Below are 23,554 nucleotides of genomic sequence, written 5' to 3' on the forward strand. Positions count from 1 at the left end.
TAAAATCCAAGTAACACTAGGTAATGCAAGTGGAACCAGTCACAGAATGCCCTGCAAGGCATATATACTATAACTGAATTAAACAGTTCTTTGTTAGCCACCTGATATTGAAAACGTGGGATCTCATTAAGCCTCAGAAATACCTTCACAAAATGAGTCTCTCAGCTTTTACTTAAATATGTTCTCAATAGATAGCAATAAGATGACTGTGCTGTCAAGTAATAACTGAGCTCCTAATTCATTCCAATAATCTGTTACCTTGAACATCCACACTGTATAAGTGCTATTCACTCCTAAACTCTCCTTTAAGTCAAGTTTCCTATAAAACAAACAAAAAGCTGTGGTTCTGGGGATAGCTCACTCCAGTAAGCCCTCCTGAAAAGCAGAAGTAAGAGTCCATAAGGTAGACTACCAGTAAGAACATGCACTCCTTCTTACACAGTGCTTGGACACTACCCTAACAGACCCTGACTGCTTAAGCATCTCCTCATGTTCTCCTGCTACTGCACTGAGTACACAACATAAATCCTCAGCTTCACACTTAACACACCATCCTGACAGTTGCAAGATAACAGTCCCTTTTTTCCCTCAGATGCAGAGTGTCTGAAGGAATCACAACTAAGCGACTGCATCTGCAGGCCGCAGGATCACAACAGGCCCACAGAAGACCCACGACCAACTACTACGTGAATCGTCCACAGCCAGGCTGCTCTGGAGATTTGCCCTCCGCAGACTGGACATAAGCGCCTGGCCAGGAACTGAATGCATTTTGCAGTCTGTGGGTTATCTCTTTCTTTTTAGACTCCATCATAATCACAGCTTGCTTGAGATAAGCAAATAAATAAGAAACCATTCTCAACCTCTTAGGATTTTTTGTTTTCCTGACAGGACTGAACTTCTCACTTCCTCACAGTTGAAATCACTTACAGCAAAATAAGAAGGCACACTTAACAGATTGTACATTGCTCATTGTGAACCATTGCTCAGCTTCTATTCATAACGCCTTCTACAGCTCTGTCACATGCTAGGAAAAAAAAGACTAGAATATTTGGAGGAAGAAACCCACCAACATTAATTCTTTGAGAGATCCACTTACATAGGCGTTTCCGAAATTAAGGATATAATTTAGTAAAACACAAGTTACCAAAGCTTTATGAAGCGTGGCAAAATAAATGAATATTAGTTGCATTGATAAACATCATTTATTTTGTGATGTATTTGTTATGTATTTTCAAACCTAGGACATAAATACGTCTCTGGTTTGCAACATCAGAACTGGTTCTAGCTGCCTTAGAGAGGGAGCAAGTCTGGAGCACTGTGGTTCACATCAGATCTGGGCTGCACCTGGGCACACCACCATCAGCTCTTCAGAAAGCTGGGCTGATACAGAGCATGTCTCAGGAGCACATGGTAACAGCAGCACAACAAACCAGTCTACTTTCTACAGTGGCTTCCCACAGGGTATCATGTCATGTAAGCTCTTTATCTTCACTTGCCAGGCTCAGTGCTTCTAAAGATCCCATAAAGCTCTAGAGTATTTACTGTGGATCATCTAAAAAACACAACAAAAGTTACCTGAAAACTCCTTATGACTGACAAACACTACAACCACTGTGAGTGACCAGTAAAAGGTGGAGCAACATTAACCTAAGAAAAAACCCAAGGTCAAGAAATTTTTTTTACAACTGCAACTACAACTTGATGAATGCTATGGGAAGGCATCAACGCTCAAGTCTCTAATTATAACCAGCTTGTCTCTAAAGTAGCTCTAGTCACTAAACAAGGAACAATCCTAACCAGATGATACTTTATATCCTTTTCTTCAGTAAGGAAATAAGGAAACTGCCAACTCCACAGATAAATAAAATAAAATGTAAAGTACATTCATACACTTTGGCAGATGCATCGAGAATGAATGTACTTCAGAAACATTATTGTTGTCATTTCTTTAACACCTCTCATCTCTGAAAGAAAAGTAAGAAATTGGCATTATTTTGTATGCTACGAAAAAAATGTACTCATCCTAATGTTTGCAAGAGCACTAGGCTTACCAGATCCTCTTTCAAACCTTTTCCTATTTAGTTTGCTGTCAAATACTAGGAAAATTTTCATCTGAAGTTGAACTGTAAAATATTTGGGGCCGTCTTGCATTTATATAAATGAGATGCCTGCTACGCTTTCGGATGCTTTTAAAATGCATTGGTCCTACTGAAAGAACAGAAGGACCAACCAAACGAACAGCTTCTGTGTGTAATAGACTTTTATCCTACTTTTCACAGCAAAGCATCAGAGGGCCAGTAACTACTCCTCAGTTGCTTCTGCCTATGCAAGCTGAGACCACATCCCTCTCTCTTCCAGGCTGGGCTAAATTACTGGTCAGCAGGATGGAAGGATGGTTTTATGGACATGACACCTTAAAATTCTGCAAGATATTAATATGCTACAAGTGATAAATTTTTGTGATGCCCAGTGGTTGCATCCTCCTTCTCATCAGCTGAGAGGTAGTTTCTTTTGACGCGCAAGATCCTGTTCCTTCACACTGCAGCCTTCCTTCCTACAGCTATTCTATTTTGCAGGATTTTCTAGAGCTGCTGCCAAAATTTTGACAGCTAAGTGGCTACCATTCAGAACAGCACTCACTGGAACAGGCATGCATTGTACCACAAAAAGTCGTGTTAGTAAATTAATGTTGCATGCCAATTACACAGTAATTCTTGATTCACTTTTCCTCACGAAGTATTAAAGAAGCAGCTGAGTTGTAGTGTTCTGTTTTCAGGACCACAACACAGATGTCGTCCTGAAAACTTGCTTTGATCTTGTATACATTAAAACAGACCACAGACTGACTACTTTCTCTAATTGTATTGAAAAGATTAAGAAATCAGCAAATCTAATGGTAACCACAACCATGAAATAGCTGAAAAACTCTTCGGGCTATCATTGTCAGTGTATTCAACTGAACAGACTACATGGTTAATTGAGTAGCTTCAAAGATTATTGATAAGATGCTTAAAATCCTTATGAAAACACTGAAATTATGCCCTTGCTATGTCATTTAAAGATCATTACAGTAAAGCATTACTAACGAAAAAAAAAGAGTTAACAGGTGAGCTTTGGCATTTGCTGGCCGGCAGTATTTTCAGATTAGCAGGAATCTGATAAACATTTGGGTCTTTTTTAGTTGGATCATCTTCTGCAAGTTCTGAAATTTTCTACATGGGACAATGGAAGAAAAACTTCTGTAAAAATTTGAGGAAGTTGTCTGTAAAGCTTTGAAGAAGATGAGGAAACTAGTTCTTCTTTCATATGAGCTAGATACCTGCTCAGTGAAAAAGGTAAAAAGAAAGCACGTGTGTATAGGGGGCTGAGATCAAGGTATCTGTTGCTTTCCCAGACCCAGCTGGTACAGTGACTTACAAAGCCCACCATAATTCACGTAATTTCTCCCCATAAAACGACAGTCCAGGCTCTAATAGTTAGAAGTGATTTGGTAGAAGGAACAACCATTTATACTGTGTTACCTTTAATTTGAGATGTAGAAGAATAACAGCAAATGCTGCTGCTGAATGCACCTTTAATTTGACCTTGCCGCGTGAGCTTTTTTTTAACTCAGGTTCTTAGAGAGTCTGGAACCACAGCTTAACATATATATGATGTATTTAAGTTATAAATAATAGCAAAATGAAAATTAAACAGCAAGAATTTTGTACTTGCAACATAAAATGCATCACAGATCTGAACAATACACTAATTCATTTTTAGCCACATAGAGCAGTTGTTTCAACAGCAGTTACCAACATTAGACATACAAAAAAAATCATTGTTATGACCAAATTTTAACAGATGGTATATTATTATCAACGTACGTATAAAATCTTTTTCCTTACGCAGTATTTTACTCATAGAATTTTTACAGATGCTCATCAGCATTACCTGAGAATGCTGCATACAATAATGAAATTATCTGAAAAATCTAGAAGATTTTTTTTGCACTTGTAGCAAGATGAAACTAGCACCTCATTGTATAGAAAAAATGCCAGATTTAGCATTCTTAACTGCAAAGGCATCCTTCCACCCTAGATAAAAAAACATATAAAGAAAAACTAGAGAAGATTCTATGCTACCAACTGCAATTTGACTGCAGAATGATTCAAATGGGTCAGGTAGGGGGTTTGTAGGATGGTGGTAGAGTGGTTTTATTTGACCTTTTGGGGCTTGTTTGGCTTTTTTAAAAACAGATACTTAGGCATAAAAAAACCCACAGAGGCTACTTCACAATCAGCAAAAACACATTTAACTTAAATGGCTACTGAAAGACACTATCCCACTTTTCCCTGCACTTCAATTCCTGCATTATGTTGGCTCTACAGACACATCACTGTCTAGCGAGTGAAGCAACTTGCCAGACTCTTGATTTGGCAAGTTTGCTTTCAGACAGATCAATGAGATAATCCAACTAACCCTGCACTAGAAGCAACAGGAACAAGGAAATGATGAAGCTAGAATTACAGGGAGGGCAGACTGAGCTTTCCAGAAGCAAAGGCTTAGATCAGCATAAATTTATCAGGAATCATATCTCCAGGGATTGTAATGATTCAGTGCACTTTCTACTGCAAGTTTCTCTACTCCTCCCTCAGGTCAGCTTTCCGCTGTCTCAGTGTGACATGGTTTCATACTAGAAGATATTTTACAGCAATCCTGGCTTGAAGTATTCCCCCCGCAACACACGCACCCCTCTTGTCAACACACACACCCTCTTGTCCACTTATTCCCACCCCTGGCTTAGCTAAACCTCTTGACCTGTTTCCTGTTACATACTCAAACAGTTGAAGGAACAGATCAAATTTAAAGAGAGTTTCCATGGCAAAGTTTCCTTTAAGGCTATGTAGCCCGACATGCATTTTACCACACAATTAGAAGCAAGACTACTTTTTACTAATCCCATTCTTCCCCTCTGACTAGCACCTCTGCTCAAAGCCCCACCCTCCCTCAAAAGTAGTCCTAACACAGCATCTAAAAAGTCACCCCTTCACTCTGCGTCTGCTCACTGTGAAGCCAAAGAAATGTTTGTACCAACATAGTGCAAGAAGTAACACAGGAGCAGGACAGTGCTATTTTTGGCAACGATATGATCTTAAGTGCACGTCAGCACACAACTTCAAGCCAAATCAGTTCCCTGATCTGGTTCACACTACGCTCGCTGTGCAGTACAGGGAGTTAACGCTGGAAGAAAGAAGGAAGTATCCCTCAGGAACAAGTAACAATGAATAGATTAATACCTTAGACTGGTATTACTGAGCAGGCTGTATCTTGAAATTAGGATGTAATACTTCATATCTGACTGATGGCTCAGTTGGCAAAAGTTTAAGTGGGCAGGCTGTTTCCTTTTTGTCTCAGGTTTTTAAGTATCTCTTGGTATTTACAAAATCAATTTCAATATGCATGAAACTAAAGAAACAATGAGGTATATAAATTTACATGGAATTCACAAAAACTAATATTCTATTAATATTCTGTGTTAGCCTAGGTCTAACACAAGAATTTTGTCTTTAGTGTATGATTGTGAAATTGAAGAAAGATAAATTAAAAAATGTTGACTTTTACCAGAAAGCTATACTGCAACAGGAGTTACTGGGTAAGCAGCTGCTAAGCACAGGACAGTCACACAAAAAGAAGCAGCAAGGAGAGTACGAATCCAAGACAGTGGTCAGTTCAGGACTCTGCAATTCACACTCTACCCTACAGTACCAAACTTTAATATATTAGTAACTACAAATTACATCAATATTAATTGAGATTACATTTTTATTTAATAAATTTGTTTAATTTTAGATTGAGATATTTTCAGCATTTTCACTCTTGCTCCTCAGCACCATAAAGAATTTTGTTCAAAAAATACAGAGAAAGTCTTTAAGTATTTGGGTTCCTGAGTGTTGCATTTAAATGGCTACACTTCAGTTACTTTATTATTTTCTGAAGAAAAGATTGCATATACTCCCTATGAATAAGAAAATCCCCTTTTCGTATTTTGAATGTGTAGTTATTGGTCTTTTTATAGGCCAATTTTGTGCACTGAGCTGTTCACTCAATTTCTTTTTTTATTCTTTTTTTCTAAAACATTTGAGTTTTTTCAAAGAACATTAGCACCTAATTTACACGTGCATTTACTTTTTAAAAGTAATTTTATAGCTAAGCATTATAAACAAAATACTATGGAATTATTAAACATAATAGTGTGGAATTATATGAATTTACTAATTAAAGCAAAGATATCTTTTTCAAAGAATTTATAACTTGAATTTAAGATGGAAACATGGAGCCACGAATCAACACCAACTTATTTACAAAACACCAGTTTGATTTGCAGTTGAACTTAAAACTAGATGTACACAAGGCCACTTAGACCGTAGGTTAAACAGCGTGTTGTTACTCGTGGCATTTTTCAGTGATCAAGAAGCCAGGTTACACAACCTGGGGTGGCAGCGCAGGATATTTATTGTTCTCTATCTGCGTGAAGTCCTTGCCTTGCTACTAGCAGGGCTGCCTTTTTTCCTCTCTCCTTCCTCCCCCCAACCTCTCTCCTCCCCCTGCCCCCCCCCAATGTTTCTAAGTATAGTGACAATCTCATCAGGGTTTACTAGTAGCAGCGCAAGCTCAGTGAAAACCTGGGAAATCTAACTGGAAACACGAGAGAGCGCTTTATTTGGCAGTGCTAAAAAAACCTGGGGACAAATGGCTAAAGCGGCGGTGGAAGTGCAGGCTGCACAATCAATAGGCAGAGAGCCGGATAGAGGCTCCCTCCGCCACCGGATCGACAATCGACAGCTGAGAGACTATTTTTTGCAATGGTTGACTAAATATGGTCAGGGAAGAGAGAGGCACAAGAGAGCCTGTTTGCCTGGGAGTGCATGTTTCAAATGCTTAGCTGCCTATAAAGCCGTAACAGTTTTGCTCGTGCCCTCTAAGTGGGAAATACGGTTAGTGTCTTCTGTAGGGTGTGTGCGGGAGCCCTGACCTCGCTAGCAGACTTGACCTCTGAAGATGGAAAGTAGCTTCAATACAGACCTGCCTACAGTTAAGCCTGGAAACATAACCTCAAGCAAGAAAAGATGCAGTGCAATATCTAAGGAACTAGAAGAAACCAATATTTGCCGGGGGAGGGGGGAGACGATCGCGCTTTTTTTTTGTGCCTCTTTTTTTTTTGGAAGCGACTCCAACTTTCGGGGGCTTGGTTTTGGTTTTTTTGTTGGGTTTTTATTTTTCTTTTTGCCTGTGATTATTTTCATCTGACAGTGGGCTAAGTTCACCTTCCCTTGGCTTCCTAGCATCTATCCTTGGAGTCTTAACTCTCAGTCCAGCAGACATAAGGTATAATTTCTATACAACATCATCCATATTTTAGCATTCCAAGAAAGACAGCAGGTGCCAATTAGGCATCCGTCTTCATGCTTTTTTTTTTCCTTTTAAGTTTTATCTATTTAAGGTGGTGAGGTACTGTATGCACCGACATTCGCCCCCCCTTGCCTCCCCCTCCCATGTAATGAAGAGCTGAATCAGCGAATAGAGTGAGAGAGCACTCAGGATGAGATGGCTGCTGCTGATGTGTCTCTAGGTCATTACCTCTCTTCCAACTGCAAATGCTGCATGATACTAAGCTTACAGGTAATAGAACATCAGGAGACCTGCATTATTCTGCACGTTTAAAGGATGCCTATGACTTTCTGCATGTATATCTTATTTACTAGAATGTTTTTTTATTGTTATATTAATCCCTCTACTCTGGGAACAGCTTAATATTGAGTGTGTTAAAGTATCAAGCATTTGTAGTGTAAAGAGCAGGTTGAAAGAAAACAACATTAGTCCAAATTTCATAGCAAAAACCAAAACCCAACTTGCTTGGTAGGCATAATTCTTTTTAAAGAAGATAAACTCAAAAATTGCAATGACATTAACCGGTTGTTCATTTCGGTGAAATATATTCTTATCTTCCTATGCACAACTAAAAAAATTACCAACTTTAAAAAGAAAATCTAATAAACAGTGTGGTAGTGCAATGCTGAGTTGTGAAGTAGGTCTAAGCAATATTTTCAAGGTGCTTTATCTCAGATGTACACGAAAACAACCTACTTAAAAACTAGAATGTGACTGCTGTGATTCTAATGCTGCATTGCTGTTTCTCCTTGTAGTACTGTGCTAGCTACTGCTACACTCTGATTTGCTCTCTATCAGCTGCACTAGGTTTTTGTCATGAGCTGCAGAAATTCTTACTTCCTCTGCTCTCAGCTTTCCTTACAACTATTACATTTACTAATTGCTAAGCTTATTTCAAGTTTACCTTCTAGTGCTGTAAAGACAAAGCTTCCTCTTTACTGTAACCCCAATCAAGTCCTGAAATACAAATTAAGCAACTGTAAGCTGTATCTGACAGACCCTTAGAAGTCAAACCCATACTGTACATCAAATATTTAACTACTATTCTAAACCAAGGTGCACAGAGTTTGACAAAACAGGGTTAAATTTGGGGTCTGTTTCTTTGAGGTTGGTTTTTTTTTTAGTTGTCATGAAATATTTCAAGTGTGGACAAGATTTTGACTGAAGCAGGTGAGTGCCAATTTTAAAAAATGAGAAAAGCTCCTTGCAGAAGTGTTGAATAGGTATTAGCTTTCATATGTGACCTTTGGCCTAACAATCCAAGTCCTGTCACAGCAGTTAGAGGTTGTTTCTTAATTCAGTGTCATCATCTTTACAACAAGCAGGATCACCAGTGGAAGGTGCTGCTGCTGTTTTGTTTGGGTTTTTTTTAAACCACTCTGAACTAGAGTGGAAATAAGTATAAACTCTGCAAAGAGTTTGCAGAACCCTGGATGGGATGCAAAAAGCATGGAAGTGGGATTGGGGAGGGTAGGAAAATAAGTTTATAACTGCCATATTAGATGAGTCTCTACTTCCCTTCAGGACACTAGGTGCAAACTGTACACCAGCATGGAAATCTGCTAGAAGACCTGGGAGGAAGCTGAAGTTTTTACAGTGGAATACAACTACGAATTCCAAGAAAACACGTTGCAAAGCTGCCAGCGATACAACTCTCCACTCAAACGTGGTTACTCAGAATGAACAGCAAGAGGCTGCAAAAATCTGGAAAAGCACTTCTAATGTCCATACCATCCCAGAACAATGAGCTATAACCGGCTTTAAGCCACTGTGCAGGTAAATTGCATTGCAAAGTTCAGTTAGAATAGCAAGTTTACTTTCTACCATCAGTTAATCATAGCATTGTTCTTCCAAAGAATTGTCAGCCTGAGTTTTACCTAATGACAGCAACAGAAAGCAGCAAAATACTCTTCAGGCTCATCTGACAGGTAGTCAAGCAACTCTGTGTGTACCTGCTCAGAGTACATACTTCTTTATGTACCCATATGAACATACAATGCTATGGAATGTAAAGAAGTATGTATTTTTGGCAGGCATGGAACGACCAGTAAGAGGAAACTAAACAGCTGTTGGAAGAAACAGGTTTCCCTCTTGTTTGAATGACATTCATGTGACAAATTAGCTTGCTAAGGGTCAGCTGGTATTGCCAAAATAACTCATACTTGTTAGTAACAAATCACAAAACATTTAAGTAAGTGACTATAAAAGTGGGTAGGAAGAATTGTTAACAGCTGATAAGCAGAACATTAGTTGTAAACAAAGAATTCAAAACAAGGCTGGAAATGAACCCTTGAAATGCACTGATTGAGACTGCTGCAAAATTTATCCATTAGTGCTCCTCACTTAATAGATTCTAAACTAAACTTAAAAGCACGATTATCAGAATGTATCTCATTAAAAACAAGCCACTGTTCTATTAATCACAGCCTGTTCTGTGTACTTCAGATAGTAGTATTAAAATTTACATCTACTATAGAATATTTAATCTACAGGTTGCAACTAAGACACAAGTAGAAACAGCTCAGAAATTAAGGCTGTGATTTAGAGAAAAGAACAGCCAAAATATGAGTATGATAACTTCTGTAATTCAGTATATGAGACTTAAGTTAGAATTTTCTCCAAATCAGCACTTGTTATGCTCACTGAGCTCTTCGATACAAAGTGCGGTGTCAGGTTTATGCACAGAAAGTGACAATACAGAGATTTCTAGGCCACAGTTGCTAGTCAGCGGATTAAAGCTATTGACAGATTCCTAAATGAAAACACAAATGACAACTACAACCTAAAAGGTAAGTTATCTTAAATACTATTTTTAAATAAACTTGGATTTAAAATTAATTCAGCTTAAGAAAATTGGCCATGAAAATACGACTTTGTAGCATCCAGAAAATTGTAAGAACTACATGAGAAATAGTTCTGCAACAGTTTCAAGTTCTAAAAATGGTATTAATTAAAATGTCCGGGTGCACACCATCCCTAAGACACTCAACATCAAATTCAGGAACAAAGAAAAATATGAGGAAAGACCTCCCAGCTCATCAATCCAGCCATTCCTATTTGTGACAGCAGCCTTCTAAAAGCAGTTATTAAATAGGATACATCCATGGTAAGTAGGCACATTTGGCCCAGATTAAAGATTCTAACTGTAGCCCTGTGCTTACTAAAATGCCTGGGAGAAAAAAACCCAAGAAAAATAAAAAATGGCAGTGCAAGATTTTTAGATGGAGAATCTTAAATACTCACATAATTCTCAAATAGCTAATACTATACATAGCCTGCTATTTTTATTATCTGAAACTACAGAATAACATATATACAAGAAGAAACATTATCTTACCAGAACCATTTTCTTAAGTAAAATATTAATATTAGTTTTATAGCTATTTCTCTTATAAGCAGATATTTTGGCATGAAGTCTACAGTATCTTAACATCTAAATTAAAACCTGGCTTATAGTGGGAAACAAATCAAATTGTAGTAGCTTTTCTAAATGGAGCAATGCTACTGAACTCGATCATGCTCACAGAAGCAATCTGGTATTACCAACAGCTTTACAGAGGGGTTAATTGCTATATGTTTACTTCTTTTCCTGAAGAGTTCCTGTCCTCACCACCAATTCATTTGGCTTCCACTACATAATGAGACCAACTTTTTAACAGCTTAAATTTATTTTGAAAGGTTTCTGGTAACAATTCATCATGTTGTGTTCCTTCTTGTCTTCTTTGTATAACATTGCAATGCTATTCCAAAACAAAATGACAGTTCAGAGTGATACAAAAGTTAAAATTATATGTTGACATTGCTTCCTGCTAGTTCATGTTAGCATATCTCTAAGAATACATACCCAGTCACTCTAAAATGTCACATCCATCACTTAGATCAGCTGTTCAATTTTAACCAAGCACACGTTGAACTTTGGGCATCTGCTGACACAGTTGTAACTCAAACATTTCAACTGTGTGACTGACAGGGATAACAGATGCTGACATTATCAAATGCTACACGGCTTTTTTTCCACAGCCGTTTTTTGTCCCGATATGGCCAGTACATGAAACTGTATTGCCATCCAAAAGCGCACTTGAGCAGCTGTATCTGTAAAACAGTTCCTGTATAACTGGTAAAAATAGAAACTAATTTTATAGCCATCTTAATGCTTAAGTCCAAGTGACACACCTGCTATGTTTCTATTAGGATACATGGTGTTGGGAATATATTTACAAAAAATCTTCTCACCAGCATCAGACTATGCAACAAACAGATGTAGACTATACTTGACATACTCATTACTAGTGAATGGCTTGAACTAAGGTTGCCCCCTACTTCCCACTGCAGTCAAAGCTCAAAGAGTTCAGCATACAACATAAAAATGGTATGTGACCATGCACAAGTGTATCAAGGACCTTAATTTAGAAGAAATCAGATGCAACCCCAGATAATTCTTTGAAAGCTGTATTTTCCGGGCATTTAATGTTTTTATGTATGCTATCAGGGTAAAAAAAAAAAAAAATTTAAAAATCTATCCTGCTATATTATATAATCATTCCTAAAAAGTTAATACTAACTAGAGATATAGTAATGGAATTGAAAGCACTTGACATTTATACTTGTGCTAACCAACGACAGCATTAAAGCAGCTGCAAAAGGGAACCTGCCAGAAAATGAAGGGGCGGGGGGGGGGGGTGGCAGGGGGAAAACCGAAACCACCTTCCGTAGCAGAGTTTAACATAAAGAGGCAAGGGAGCATGAGTAGAAATTGTAAGACTACAGTTTCTGGTCACTACTCTAGAATTTCATTACTGCAGACAGAAAACTGTTAAAATTGTAACTGTAATTTGATTTGAGACTCATCCAAAGATCCTCAAGGAAGTACTCAAGGAAGGAACAAACCTGGATACTGTACAGGCCTTTCTGGTATACAGCTTTCTATTTTGCTGTCTCCAAATTAGTGAAGGAATTTAAATTTGCACTGACTAGAAACAAAACGTGTAACACGGAAGAAAGCCACATGTTCTTTGTGAACTGTTCATGTACTTAAAAATGTGTTACTGAATTATAACCTTCCTGCACTCCAATGCTTTGCTAAAGCTGGTAAAATGGAACCAAATCACCTCTTCAATGGATTTGGTCCCCTTCAACCAGCTGTAGCTATGCATTGATCACTACAGGATTTCTCATTGGTTTAAAACTGGACATTAAGTCTGCTCAGAGTAATTATGCAGTCTTCTCTGTAGTTGAGTTCACTTATTCTAGGCAGCTTGAAGATGGAAGGTAACAAGGAGTGTAGCAAATTCTGTATTCCAAAATTTCAAGGTTTTACTTGTAAATAAACAGCTACTGGTGTTTAATATTCTGTCCACATTCAGTGAAAATTGATCTCTTACAACATTAATAAAGAAGATAGGTAAACAGTGAAATAAACACATTTTCCAATGATTTACTGTCTCTTGTATTTTTCCTGAAGTCTGTTGCCCTTTGTAACAGAACTGACCAAAAAAACACTTGATCAAAAGGAAGCAATCATGAACAGCATTGGCAACAGAGGGAAAGTCTGCTTTCTGAGCACCTCTCTTCCCATGCTGCCGCTCTCCCCCCCCCCCCCCCTTTTTTTTATTGCACAAGGGAGGGAAACTCCCTTGTATGTGCCATCTTGCACATGCTGGGCATATTATTTACTATTTAAAGATAACAAATTTGTCACTGACCTCAACAGCTACAGGCTAATCTGCTATCTAATTATAGGTCTGCTCACAGAGATTATATTTCTTCTCCAAATCAACTTGAACGAAAGTCTTCTTTCAAAGCATTTTCTGACATAATACTTTAATAAGAGGTTTTAGGAGCGTGCTTTTTTTTCACTCAGCTTCAACTAAGCTTCAACCTACACTTACTGTCAGAACTGCAACTATGAAAGCAAAAAATGAAAAGTAATTGTACAACTCTATTACCTCACAACTGGTCTCTGAGAACCTCAACAACAATACAAGCACAAAAGTCCCTGAAACACTCCTTAGCACTGAGTACAGGTGAGAAACCCCACCTCTGAAATACATGCTAAAAAACATGTAAAAATTTCACTGCCAACCAGTTCAAACCACCTGCAAGTCTAAAAACAAGGAGAGATCTACTAAATAAGACAACTATGGCGAAAAAGTATAATTCCATTTTAAACCAGTCTCCTACTTGCTAGTTTATGGACATAAAGATGACTTACTCCTTGCTATTGGACAGCAATACATGAAATCTGCATCTTATCCCAGTTATGTTAATTTTTTGATTTAAAGTCCGGTAGAATTTATTGCTGTGAAGAACTAGTACTACGCATGTGCAAAGTCAGGTCAGCTCTAAAAGCAGCCTCTATTTAAGATGCTAGCTGCAGTATGAATAAAGCTCTCTTCACAAGATACAATGCAAAGCTAAAACTAACTGGGGCAACGGATATAAAATACGCCTACACTTCACAGTCATGTCTTCAGCTCAAAAATCTGAAGTCACAGGTATGCGAGTAGATCAAACATAACCAAGAGTTGATAACATGGAAAATAACCAATCTGTACAGTATTTTCAAATTTTACTCTCCTTTTTTCTGTCTGAAAAATCTCATTAACACTGAAAAGGCAAAGTCTGCCAAGCTTTGAAGTTCACAGTACTTTGAAAAAACTCCAAAATAAATGCACTTATAATACGACCGACTCAGTTAATCATGAACAAGAAACCATGTATCAAACAGTCTTCACTTCCCCACACATCATTTCAAATTTCTTTTTAGCTCTCCCATGCACAAGTTTAAAGCTACCTACAACATAAACTGAGTAACATCCAATCTACATTTCAACATTACACATCAACATGAAAACCAAAAGTTCTGTTCCTATACCAGTTCACTAGGTGCAAACAAATTATTAAAAGGAAAAATATTCCACTAATAATAGTGGGTAATAGGATGCTCTCCAAAACACGCTATACCTTAACTTCTGGAAAACACTACCAAACTGTCATGAAAGATTAAGTGCTGAAAAATAGCTAAGGTATCTGACATAAATATTATAAGAAAGATAGCAGTTTATCTAATAATCACATATTTACAATAGAATACAAGTATTAATTTTCATATGAAAAGTTTAAAACCTCCAAATGTTCTCCTCAGCACAGTTTGTGTGGTTTTTTGCTTGGAGATCTATCTCCCTACTGTTAGTAAAGGCCAGTACTGAAGCAAGAAGCAGAATAGGTTTTTCACTGAAAATGAAATTAGTTTCAAACACCTATTTGATATCAACTATAAAAAATTCTATAGAAATCTAGTTCACTTTATTGTGGTATCCACGCACTTAGCACACGCATTTATTTTATTATCAGTAACTAGAAAGATGGATGTGGACTTTACATTTATAAAAATAAAATACTATGTATGTAAGCATTGTTAGATACACACACAGATGCATACACGCTTATATACATATAAGAATATATGTTTAACTTCTATAAAATAACATTTCTGTATATATTTATATATTTGACCTTAAGGGGAATTTAGTGCACTGTATTCCATATAAGGGACCAACAACTTGAAGCCACAAACACTCCAGTTTAGGTGCAACAGGAAAACTGAGATTATGAAAGATAGGTCCTTAAGTAAGGTTTCAAGCTGAATATATTACGTACTGCTTGTGACCCACACTAGCTACAAGCTAAAGTTCAGGTGGTTATTTTTAACAGTGTTTTAAATAGCTTGTGCTTAGTGCATTTGACAGATTAGTAATATCCATCGTTCCATATCAGATTAGAAAAACTAAGTGGCAAATATGAAGTCTTTGGTTTCATTCAAAAAGAGGTCAGTGGTAGAACTACAGAATCAACAATGAAATAAATGACCATCACCAAAATCTTAAAGAAAATAAAACTTAACTCCTAAATGAATCAAATGATTATAATGATTTTTTTTGGCCAGGACAAAAAAAAGTTTAAAATTTTCCAAATAATTTAATTTGCTTTTATTTTCATTAATGTCTTTCCAGGTTGATGTGTAAAATACCTAATTCTGAGAACAAATGAAACTACTACTTCTAAATGAACAAGTAAAACCGCTATTTTTCTCTAAAGAGATACAAGATTCTCTCTTTTTACATGCTTCAGAAGCACTCAGATGTAACTGCAACCAAAAAAGTAGGTATCTTAACAGCTTTAGATACCTAACAGTTTTAGATGCAAGTGAAAACTCATGTATGGGGTCAGGGACCTACACAGGGTTCAAATCACTAATACTAGAAATATTTTCCTGTTCTTCCAGTAAAAGATTTTGTAAAGGAGAGAGGACTTTGGGAAAAATTACGCTGTGCCTCACATTCTGCCAGCTGTCAAACTGACCCAGTCTGAAATACAATCTGTATCCCTCCATCAAAGAAAAAAGCTTGCAGCTCCTAAAACATTCACCCACAGAAAAATCTTCAGCATCCCTACACGAAGAGCTTTTTTTTTCTATACGTTTTTCCTGCATCTCACAACAGCCTAAAGAAAGCACTGCAGAACAAAAAAACTAACAAAGAACTACCCTATTTCAGTAACTGGAAACAGTACTCCTGGCAAATGCTGTTAGTAAATATGGAGAATTCCCATGAATTGAGTAAGTTAGACTTAAGTCAGACTTCAAAGAATTGTCTCCTGAATCGCAAAAATAAGCTCCCTTCACTAGGTCCTCAACATGTTCTCCTACAGACCTTTTATGAACACTGTAGACAACTGTAAACACATTTATTGTTCCTATCAACACTTCCAATCCATGCTTTTACTTTGTGAAGTGTGCTTCCATTGCATATACATATCTAAAAGCTTATGTTTACATTTTAACTATCAGTCTTGATGGCTATGTTCTAAGAGACTTACCCAGATTTTATTCCCATACATTAATACATTAATATACAGCCTTATTTATCCAATTTCTCTCAACTGAAAAGTAGCAGAATTTAGTAAAGTTAAACAAGTTAACACACACGTCTCTTCTTTCATGTAAGCTATCCCAAATTCTCCACCACACAATTAACATATTGAAGCCTTGCTACACTGACAGCTCTGAAGAATACCATTTATCCACAACATAAGCAACCAGCAGTGCAGCAAGTTTTCCATGAAGTTCTATCTATGCAATACAGGTTTTGAAAGCTGTCTTAATTGAAAATTGAATGTAGATGTATAGCATGCAGCTAGCACAACAAAAACATACCTTAAAACTAACTTCTTCAGATAAGCTGCTAAATAAAGGCAAAATAAGAAATTCCTTCTATACATACTTTTAAGAAAACAAAATTAAGTGTTTCTTATACTGACAAATACAATTTAATACAAAAATCCTAAGATCACTTTATTACTGCATGGTATCTTTATTAATTATTCACAAATATGTATTTCTTTAAAACTCAAATCCCTTACCCAATTCCAGTATCTGAGAAGGGAAACATTTTTACAAATCCTATCTTAAGATCTTACTTCATAATTTACTTACAAAAACATTTATTGGCAAAACTTTACAGCCACCATATGATATTTCCCAGGGATTTGGAGTTACCTGAATACAGCATTAAACTGAGAGGACTAATAGCATCATTCTAATAAGGACTTCCCAAGTATTAGAAAGACGCACATCTGAGCAACATCAAAATTTAAGAAATAACTGCATGTAGGTTTAAGGATGTTTTGGAAGAATGCTGTAATTCTACCCTCCCATGCACTTGTTTTCCTTTTACAATAATAAAATAATCCTTAAAACCAAATTTTTACCTAGGGTTTCCTCTTAGTGCAGCATGGTGAAGAGCATTAAACCCATTGTTGTTGGTGATAGTAACATCTGCTCCAGCTTCTAACAACACAGCAAGGATGTCATCACGTTTTTTACTTATTGCATCATGAAGGGGAGTGTCACCTTCAGAATCCTAAAATCAGAAACAGCTTACATCAATTTTTACATGCATCCACATCAAAGAAAAAAAGATGCTTAAATATCACTAGGAAAACTGATTATACAAACACAAAAACAGCTCTTCAGACCTAAAAGCACTGCTATACTGCACAGTTCAGAGCAAGCTACTTTCTGATCTTGCTCTGGGTTTTGCAAACCCTTCAGTGAATTATCTCACCCAGTGCTCCAGTCTTCTATAAGTACGCTACTACCAGAACTCAAGCATGCCTTGCATCTGATCGTACTGAAGGCACTGGTGCAGACATCAACTTCTCTATGCCTCATATCCAGATGGAGTTGATGTCTAAGTTACAATTTATGAGTAATAGAAGGACATCAACAAAAATTAACATGAGGAGACTAGCCAGACAGGGAGAAGACGGGGAATTTTGAGTGCTGAAAGCTAAGATTGAGCCAGCAATTAACCATATAAAAGACAATACCAAAAAGACAGTGTGAAATAAAAGCATAAGCAAATCAAAATAAAATGCAGTCCAAGTAATAAACTTAGGCACATCTGTTGTTTTAACTGAATCAGATCATTTTCCATGAAGCAAAGGCCAATGTCATAAACAATACTAAGCTTTTAAACTTGTTATGGCCAATACCAGATTACATTACACAAGGTACATGAAAATATTTCATAATTGAACAGGCAAAGAATTTATATTTTTAGCTTGACATTTTATTTTTCAAATATCCCAAATAAGGGAAGAATACTTTTTATTCCTAGAAGCATTTTGTACATTACTTATTCAAGGACCCAAATGGTTGGACTGAAAAGGAATGCCCTAGACTAACAGTGAGAAAACACATCCATTTAAGCTTATTTGCTGCTATATAGGCAAACTCTCTAGATTTATGCTTCCAGTAAAATTCTAACACCATATAAGTCAGGAAGTCTTTTGTCACTGACACTGACTCAACTGCAAACTAACACAGGAACTGAACATTCTAGCAGTACACTAATATGAAAACAAATCTTTACAGTGAGAATCCAACACTGCTAAACAAAAAGTGCCAGAACACAGAAACACTTGAACCAGTGTGAACCACTTTGCCAAAACTAAATTACATAGCTCTTATTTAGTTTAATTGATCATATTTCCTGAATTTACTGTTTACAGACTAACATATGTTTCTGTTTACACAGTGAATTGGCTTGAGTAGTAGAGTGCTGGCCAGTTAAATTCCAGTCATGCCTCAGTCTGACTCTCCTGTGCTCTCATCCACCAAATCAATCACCTACTGACATTTGCACATCGGGGTTCCTCAGCACAAATGCAGGATCTAAAAGTTCATTATCTTCAATGACAATTATATTTTCCAGATGGAGTTTCACAGCACCATTCTACTGAATTTTTCAATCCAAACAGACTTCTATAATTTAAAGTCAGACACATCCATTTTGGCTACCCATATATCATTATATGATACATAGTCAACCTTTATGGGGCTCAACACATCAGACTCCTTATTATATCTACTGTTCAACAGATACTATATAGTGTCTGGATGGATGTTAGCTGTCTAACAGCTCACCCTTGGCGAGATCCACACAGTACCTACAAAGCCAAGTGGAAGCCGATAAATAAACAATTGCTATATTGACTAATTTCAAGTTTGCTCATCTTTTTTTATATGGATATACAGCCTGGGGGAAAAAAAAAAAAAAAAATCACTGATTACTGACATGGCAAAACAAGGAGGTAAATGTGTTATTACTGCGTATCTTGATTTGCCCAGGACATTACAAATTTTACTTTCTGTTGCAAGCCTCTTCAAACTTAGCCATTCTGATTTGGTTTACTAATGCACTGCATGCGGCTGTATTCAGCTCATGCAGAATGTGGATGTCTGCTTATTTCATAGCAGGTTTCTACTTTACCTTCTCAACAGGAGGTTGCACTCACATGTCACAACTTCTGCCACATTCATTATAGATAAAACTCCCTGTGAAATTATGGTACTTGAGGCCCTATGCATGATGGCTTTTTTAAAATGTTCTGCCTTTTATCGAAAAGAGAATCTGGCTAAATAGTTCTAACAATAATAGGTCAATTCTGAAAAAAAGGTTTCTTTTAACAAAACATTCCACAGTATCACCAAGCAAAAAATGCAAAGCTGTGCCTTGCAGAAGGAGCAAACAGCTGTGGATTCAATAGAGGAATTAATCTGGAGAGAAAGTTAAAAATTACAGATAACTAAAGTCTGAAAATACTAATTAATATTGACTGGCTAGAATAAATCAGGTGCCTATCTCGTTGTCAAGAAAACAAATAAGATTTAATAGCATTTTTATTACAGCTGATCACATGTTGGTGTAGATGCTGAGACAGATAACTTCAGAAGGTCCATTCCTTTCAAATCCTGTTTTCCATTATTCTTCTGTCACCTACACACAGCATCTATATACAGCAAATCATAAAATTCAGTAGCTAAAAAGTGAATCTACATTAATAGTTACTTTACTTACCTGGAGACTAGGATGGCAGCCAAAGTCGAGTAAAGTCTTCACAACTTGCAGATGACCTTTGTTGACAGCAATATGAAGTGGAGTCTGCCTGCGTTTGTTGCGAGCATTCAAATCTGCACTGCCTCGGTGCAAAACCTCTATCACAGCACCTTCATCGCCAAAGGCTGCATGATGGACGGCCCTGTCTCCATCTTTGTCCTAAAGTAGAAACGTTAATTTGACCCAGGATGTCACGCATTTCCTTTGCATTTAAACAATATTAAAAAACTGAAAAATTGTGCATATTTGATTTCTTAAAAGAGAAAGAAAAATTAGACAACTATGGTACCATTCAAATACCTAATTAGAACAATTGCTTAAACCACAGTAATAGAGGATGAAGAGTCTGTTCATAAACATCTATGACATATTATATTCTATACCATATATAACTATTGCCCTGAATCTTTGTGTGATGTGTTCATCAGAAACTCAAATAGATTCAAGTGGGTTTTTACTACAAAACAACTACTGTCAAAAAAAACCCGCCCACGAACAAAACACAACTCCCAAAACCCCCAAAAATTACAGCCGGTAACTGAGGGTAACCCTTCCTTGTAACCCAGGAAGCATTACAGATTCCAAATCATGGTGTAAGACAAGAGAATTGCCTTGTTCATACAATTAAGCAAGTATTTATTAGGTTTTATTATACATGTTTTAGTTTTCTGTTAATAAAACTTTTCCAAAGGAAATTTTGGATTGATGATGAAATTAATTAGAAGTTCTGGTTCTACGATGATGATTCACAGCATTAAAGCTCTGATTAAATTCAGTTTGTTTCAGTTTCATCTAAACTGAGAGTTAAGGTATTAAAGTCATAAATTTGTCAGTCTGGATTATTTTAACATCCATAAAAGTGGACTGTACTACATGAAAAATTTTAAAATATTAATCAAGTGATTTCAACATTAATGACAGTAAACAAATCTAAAAGTAGAATGGAAGGTATATAACAGGTTTTGATGAAATAAAAACTTCCGCAAGCTAGTTTCTAACTAAATTTTTGTGCACAGTGGAATATTATATGTATTTGTAGGATTTATTTTTGACAACAGAGAAATACTGAAAACTGTAAGGAGAAAATCATGACTGATCAAGGGTGCACTGGATGTCTCTCTTGTATAAACTCAGTCTCTCTCACCAATTTGCTTCTCCTTCAGCAATGTCTTTCAAAAGTTACTTTTATGTGTAACACAATTCTAATATACTTTACATCAATGCAAAAATGAATAGTTCTTAGAATAAATTGTATTTACATAATTACAAGATAACAATGAGACTATTTACAGCATTTTAAAAAACTAAGGATACTTATCTGCTAATTATGAAATATATCTTTTTGGAAATATGAATTACAATTTTCAAGATGGCCAGTGCAGTAAACAGCAGTTTCAATAGCTTTTGAAAACAGTATCTTTTTATGCCTTCCAAATCAACTCATGCTACAAAATTGTTTTTTAAGATAGCAGAATACCTTCTCAGGCTCATCAACACAAACAGTCAAATGAAGCCAAAGTTTGCCCATTTGGAAGGGGAAAGGATCAGAAAGGGGAACTTCTCTAAATGTCTCATCTGGTTAGAAAGATAATCATGATGTAAAACTTATCAAGAGCACGACAGTAGTGTTATACTGCTACAACATTTATATTCAGAGAGCACTTTGTTTCACAGGTATGTGGTAATTTGTCTTTTCATACTTGCAGTCTGCAATGTACACAGAGACACTTGCCGATCAAACCCCATATAATTTCTTAAATATTTTACAGTCTTAACATAATCCAATTTTGAGACACAAACCCCTGATTTTATAAAATCTTAAGGTATAGAACTCCTGCTTTAATGAGTAGAGGTCCAAGAAAGTGTGTGCCTTTTTTTTAGCTCAGCATCAAAACAAGTAATCTCAGGAGCTAAATCCTACTGTGTAGTTTCTACACAATGGCATATTAATATACCTAGAAAAAGCTAGCAACTAATTAAGTGTCTGTACTAAGACTTATACTTAGATACACATCTAAATATTAAAAGCACTATATTTCTATACATGCCAACACTATACTTCTATACATGCCAACAATATAAGTCAGTACTGTCAATGTAGTAACTGATACCCATTAATTTCTGCAGACTAGAAGGCTACATATTTTTACTATGTAGTATCTACACCAGACTTTTTGAGCTCCATCAGTAACAAATTGTCTTCCAACTAAACAGAGGCCCCTTGTACTCTACATTAAGCTGACAGACACATAAGAACAGAGAAGACAATAATATGAGAGCATCCCCAGAATATGTGATCATGAATGTATAGGCTCTGCAGCAGAAACTATAGGTGTAAATATATCCAGCTTCGCTATAAAGCAGGCAAAGTAAGAATTTTTTATCCACTACTTCCATGCCATGGACCACAACAGTGAAGTAAACAGCCTATTTTTTTTGCTCTCTGCTTAATGGGATGGCTCTGCTGGGTCTTCACATCATTAATTCATAGACAGCTGGCATTTTTTAAAGCCCAGAACATATAATCATTACTCTAATCATATTATATATGATTAATATTATAATAACGAATGCAATTATGTAATTAAGTAGGAATTTCATCTTCACAAGCAACTCAAAGTAACATGAAAAAGGCTTGAAAATTCCAATAAAATCCCTGAAAATTTTTAATGCTAGCGTTATGAGCCTTCTGAAGCCTGAGCAAACATCAACTCCTAACAATTCTACTCCCAGCAGATTACTAGGTGTATTACCTTGAAGCTGTTTAAGCAGTGTTTCTACTTCCCTAATGCTTCTAACCCTACCTTATTCCAGAAAAGAAAGTATTAGTCTACCGCTTGATTAACACGGCAGCTTTGATGCTGTAGTACAGATGAAAAGTAGCTTAGTCTAGTTTAACAGTATATGCTATGTATTGCAGTGAAAGCACTACTTCTAAAATTAAGCTACTTCACAGAAACCAGACCACAGCAAGTATGTATTCCATAAAATCTAAGCCATCTGCACAATTTAGCAGAAAACCGTTATGTAAAAGTAATGGTGTATCCATGAATATTTTGGTTCCAAGAATTACATCACTGCCTCTTTAATGTTTTAACTTAACTCCTGTGTACCAAATACAATATAACGCTAAATGCCCAAGCATGTAAAGGTATTTTTCTGTTATGTAAACAACAACTAGACACATATTAACTTCTAAGCATTCTGTTAGGCTTTAATTTATATTCTTAATAAAAGAAGTTTGACAGATCCTTCTTGTGCTTCACAAAATGAGCAAAGGCTGCAATATCAGTGCATTCTGTGTAAGCAAATGAGGCAAAATCCATTCAAAATTAAAATATCACAGTATGCTAATAGATAATTTTCTCACAAACAATAATTCTAAAAAACTTAAATGAAATCCTTCCACTTGGGGTGAAGTTAAAAAAAAAACACCACCAAACCCTGAAAAACTGGAAGCAGAGTTAGCAGTTCCTACCCAAAGACAGCGTTACTACTTTCTGCTCAAACTTGCTTTAGTTAAGAATGGAAAACTTTCTCCTAACTGAACACTGTACGTAAGAAGCATGGCAAGTATCTGAAGTTGGAGATGCAGCATCCAGCAACATCTTTTTCTCTGAATGTCACAGGCAGTGTGCTAGCCTATTGCATTCTGCTGTTGA

At 36.4% G+C, this 23,554-nt stretch overlaps 1 protein-coding gene across 6 annotated transcripts in view; it reads right to left on the minus strand.

Moving 5' to 3' along the window:
- Positions 1-23,554, minus strand: part of MIB1 (MIB E3 ubiquitin protein ligase 1) — an 82,519-nt gene that overhangs the window by 26,222 nt on the left and 32,743 nt on the right. For all 6 annotated transcript variants that reach the window (XR_012622864.1, XM_074820951.1, XM_074820958.1 and 3 more), the window contains 2 exons: positions 19,854-20,051; positions 17,200-17,351 (listed from right to left, as the gene is read on the minus strand). Coding sequence is in view for 5 of the 6 variants with exons in the window: in XM_074820951.1 (XP_074677052.1) it covers positions 17,200-17,351; positions 19,854-20,051 (350 nt within the window). In the remaining variant the exon portion in view is untranslated. The remainder of the gene's footprint in view (positions 1-17,199; positions 17,352-19,853; positions 20,052-23,554) is intronic.

The sequence above is a fragment of the Strix aluco genome, chromosome 1, assembly GCF_031877795.1.
Source record: "Strix aluco isolate bStrAlu1 chromosome 1, bStrAlu1.hap1, whole genome shotgun sequence".
NCBI classification, from domain to species: Eukaryota; Metazoa; Chordata; class Aves; order Strigiformes; family Strigidae; genus Strix; species Strix aluco.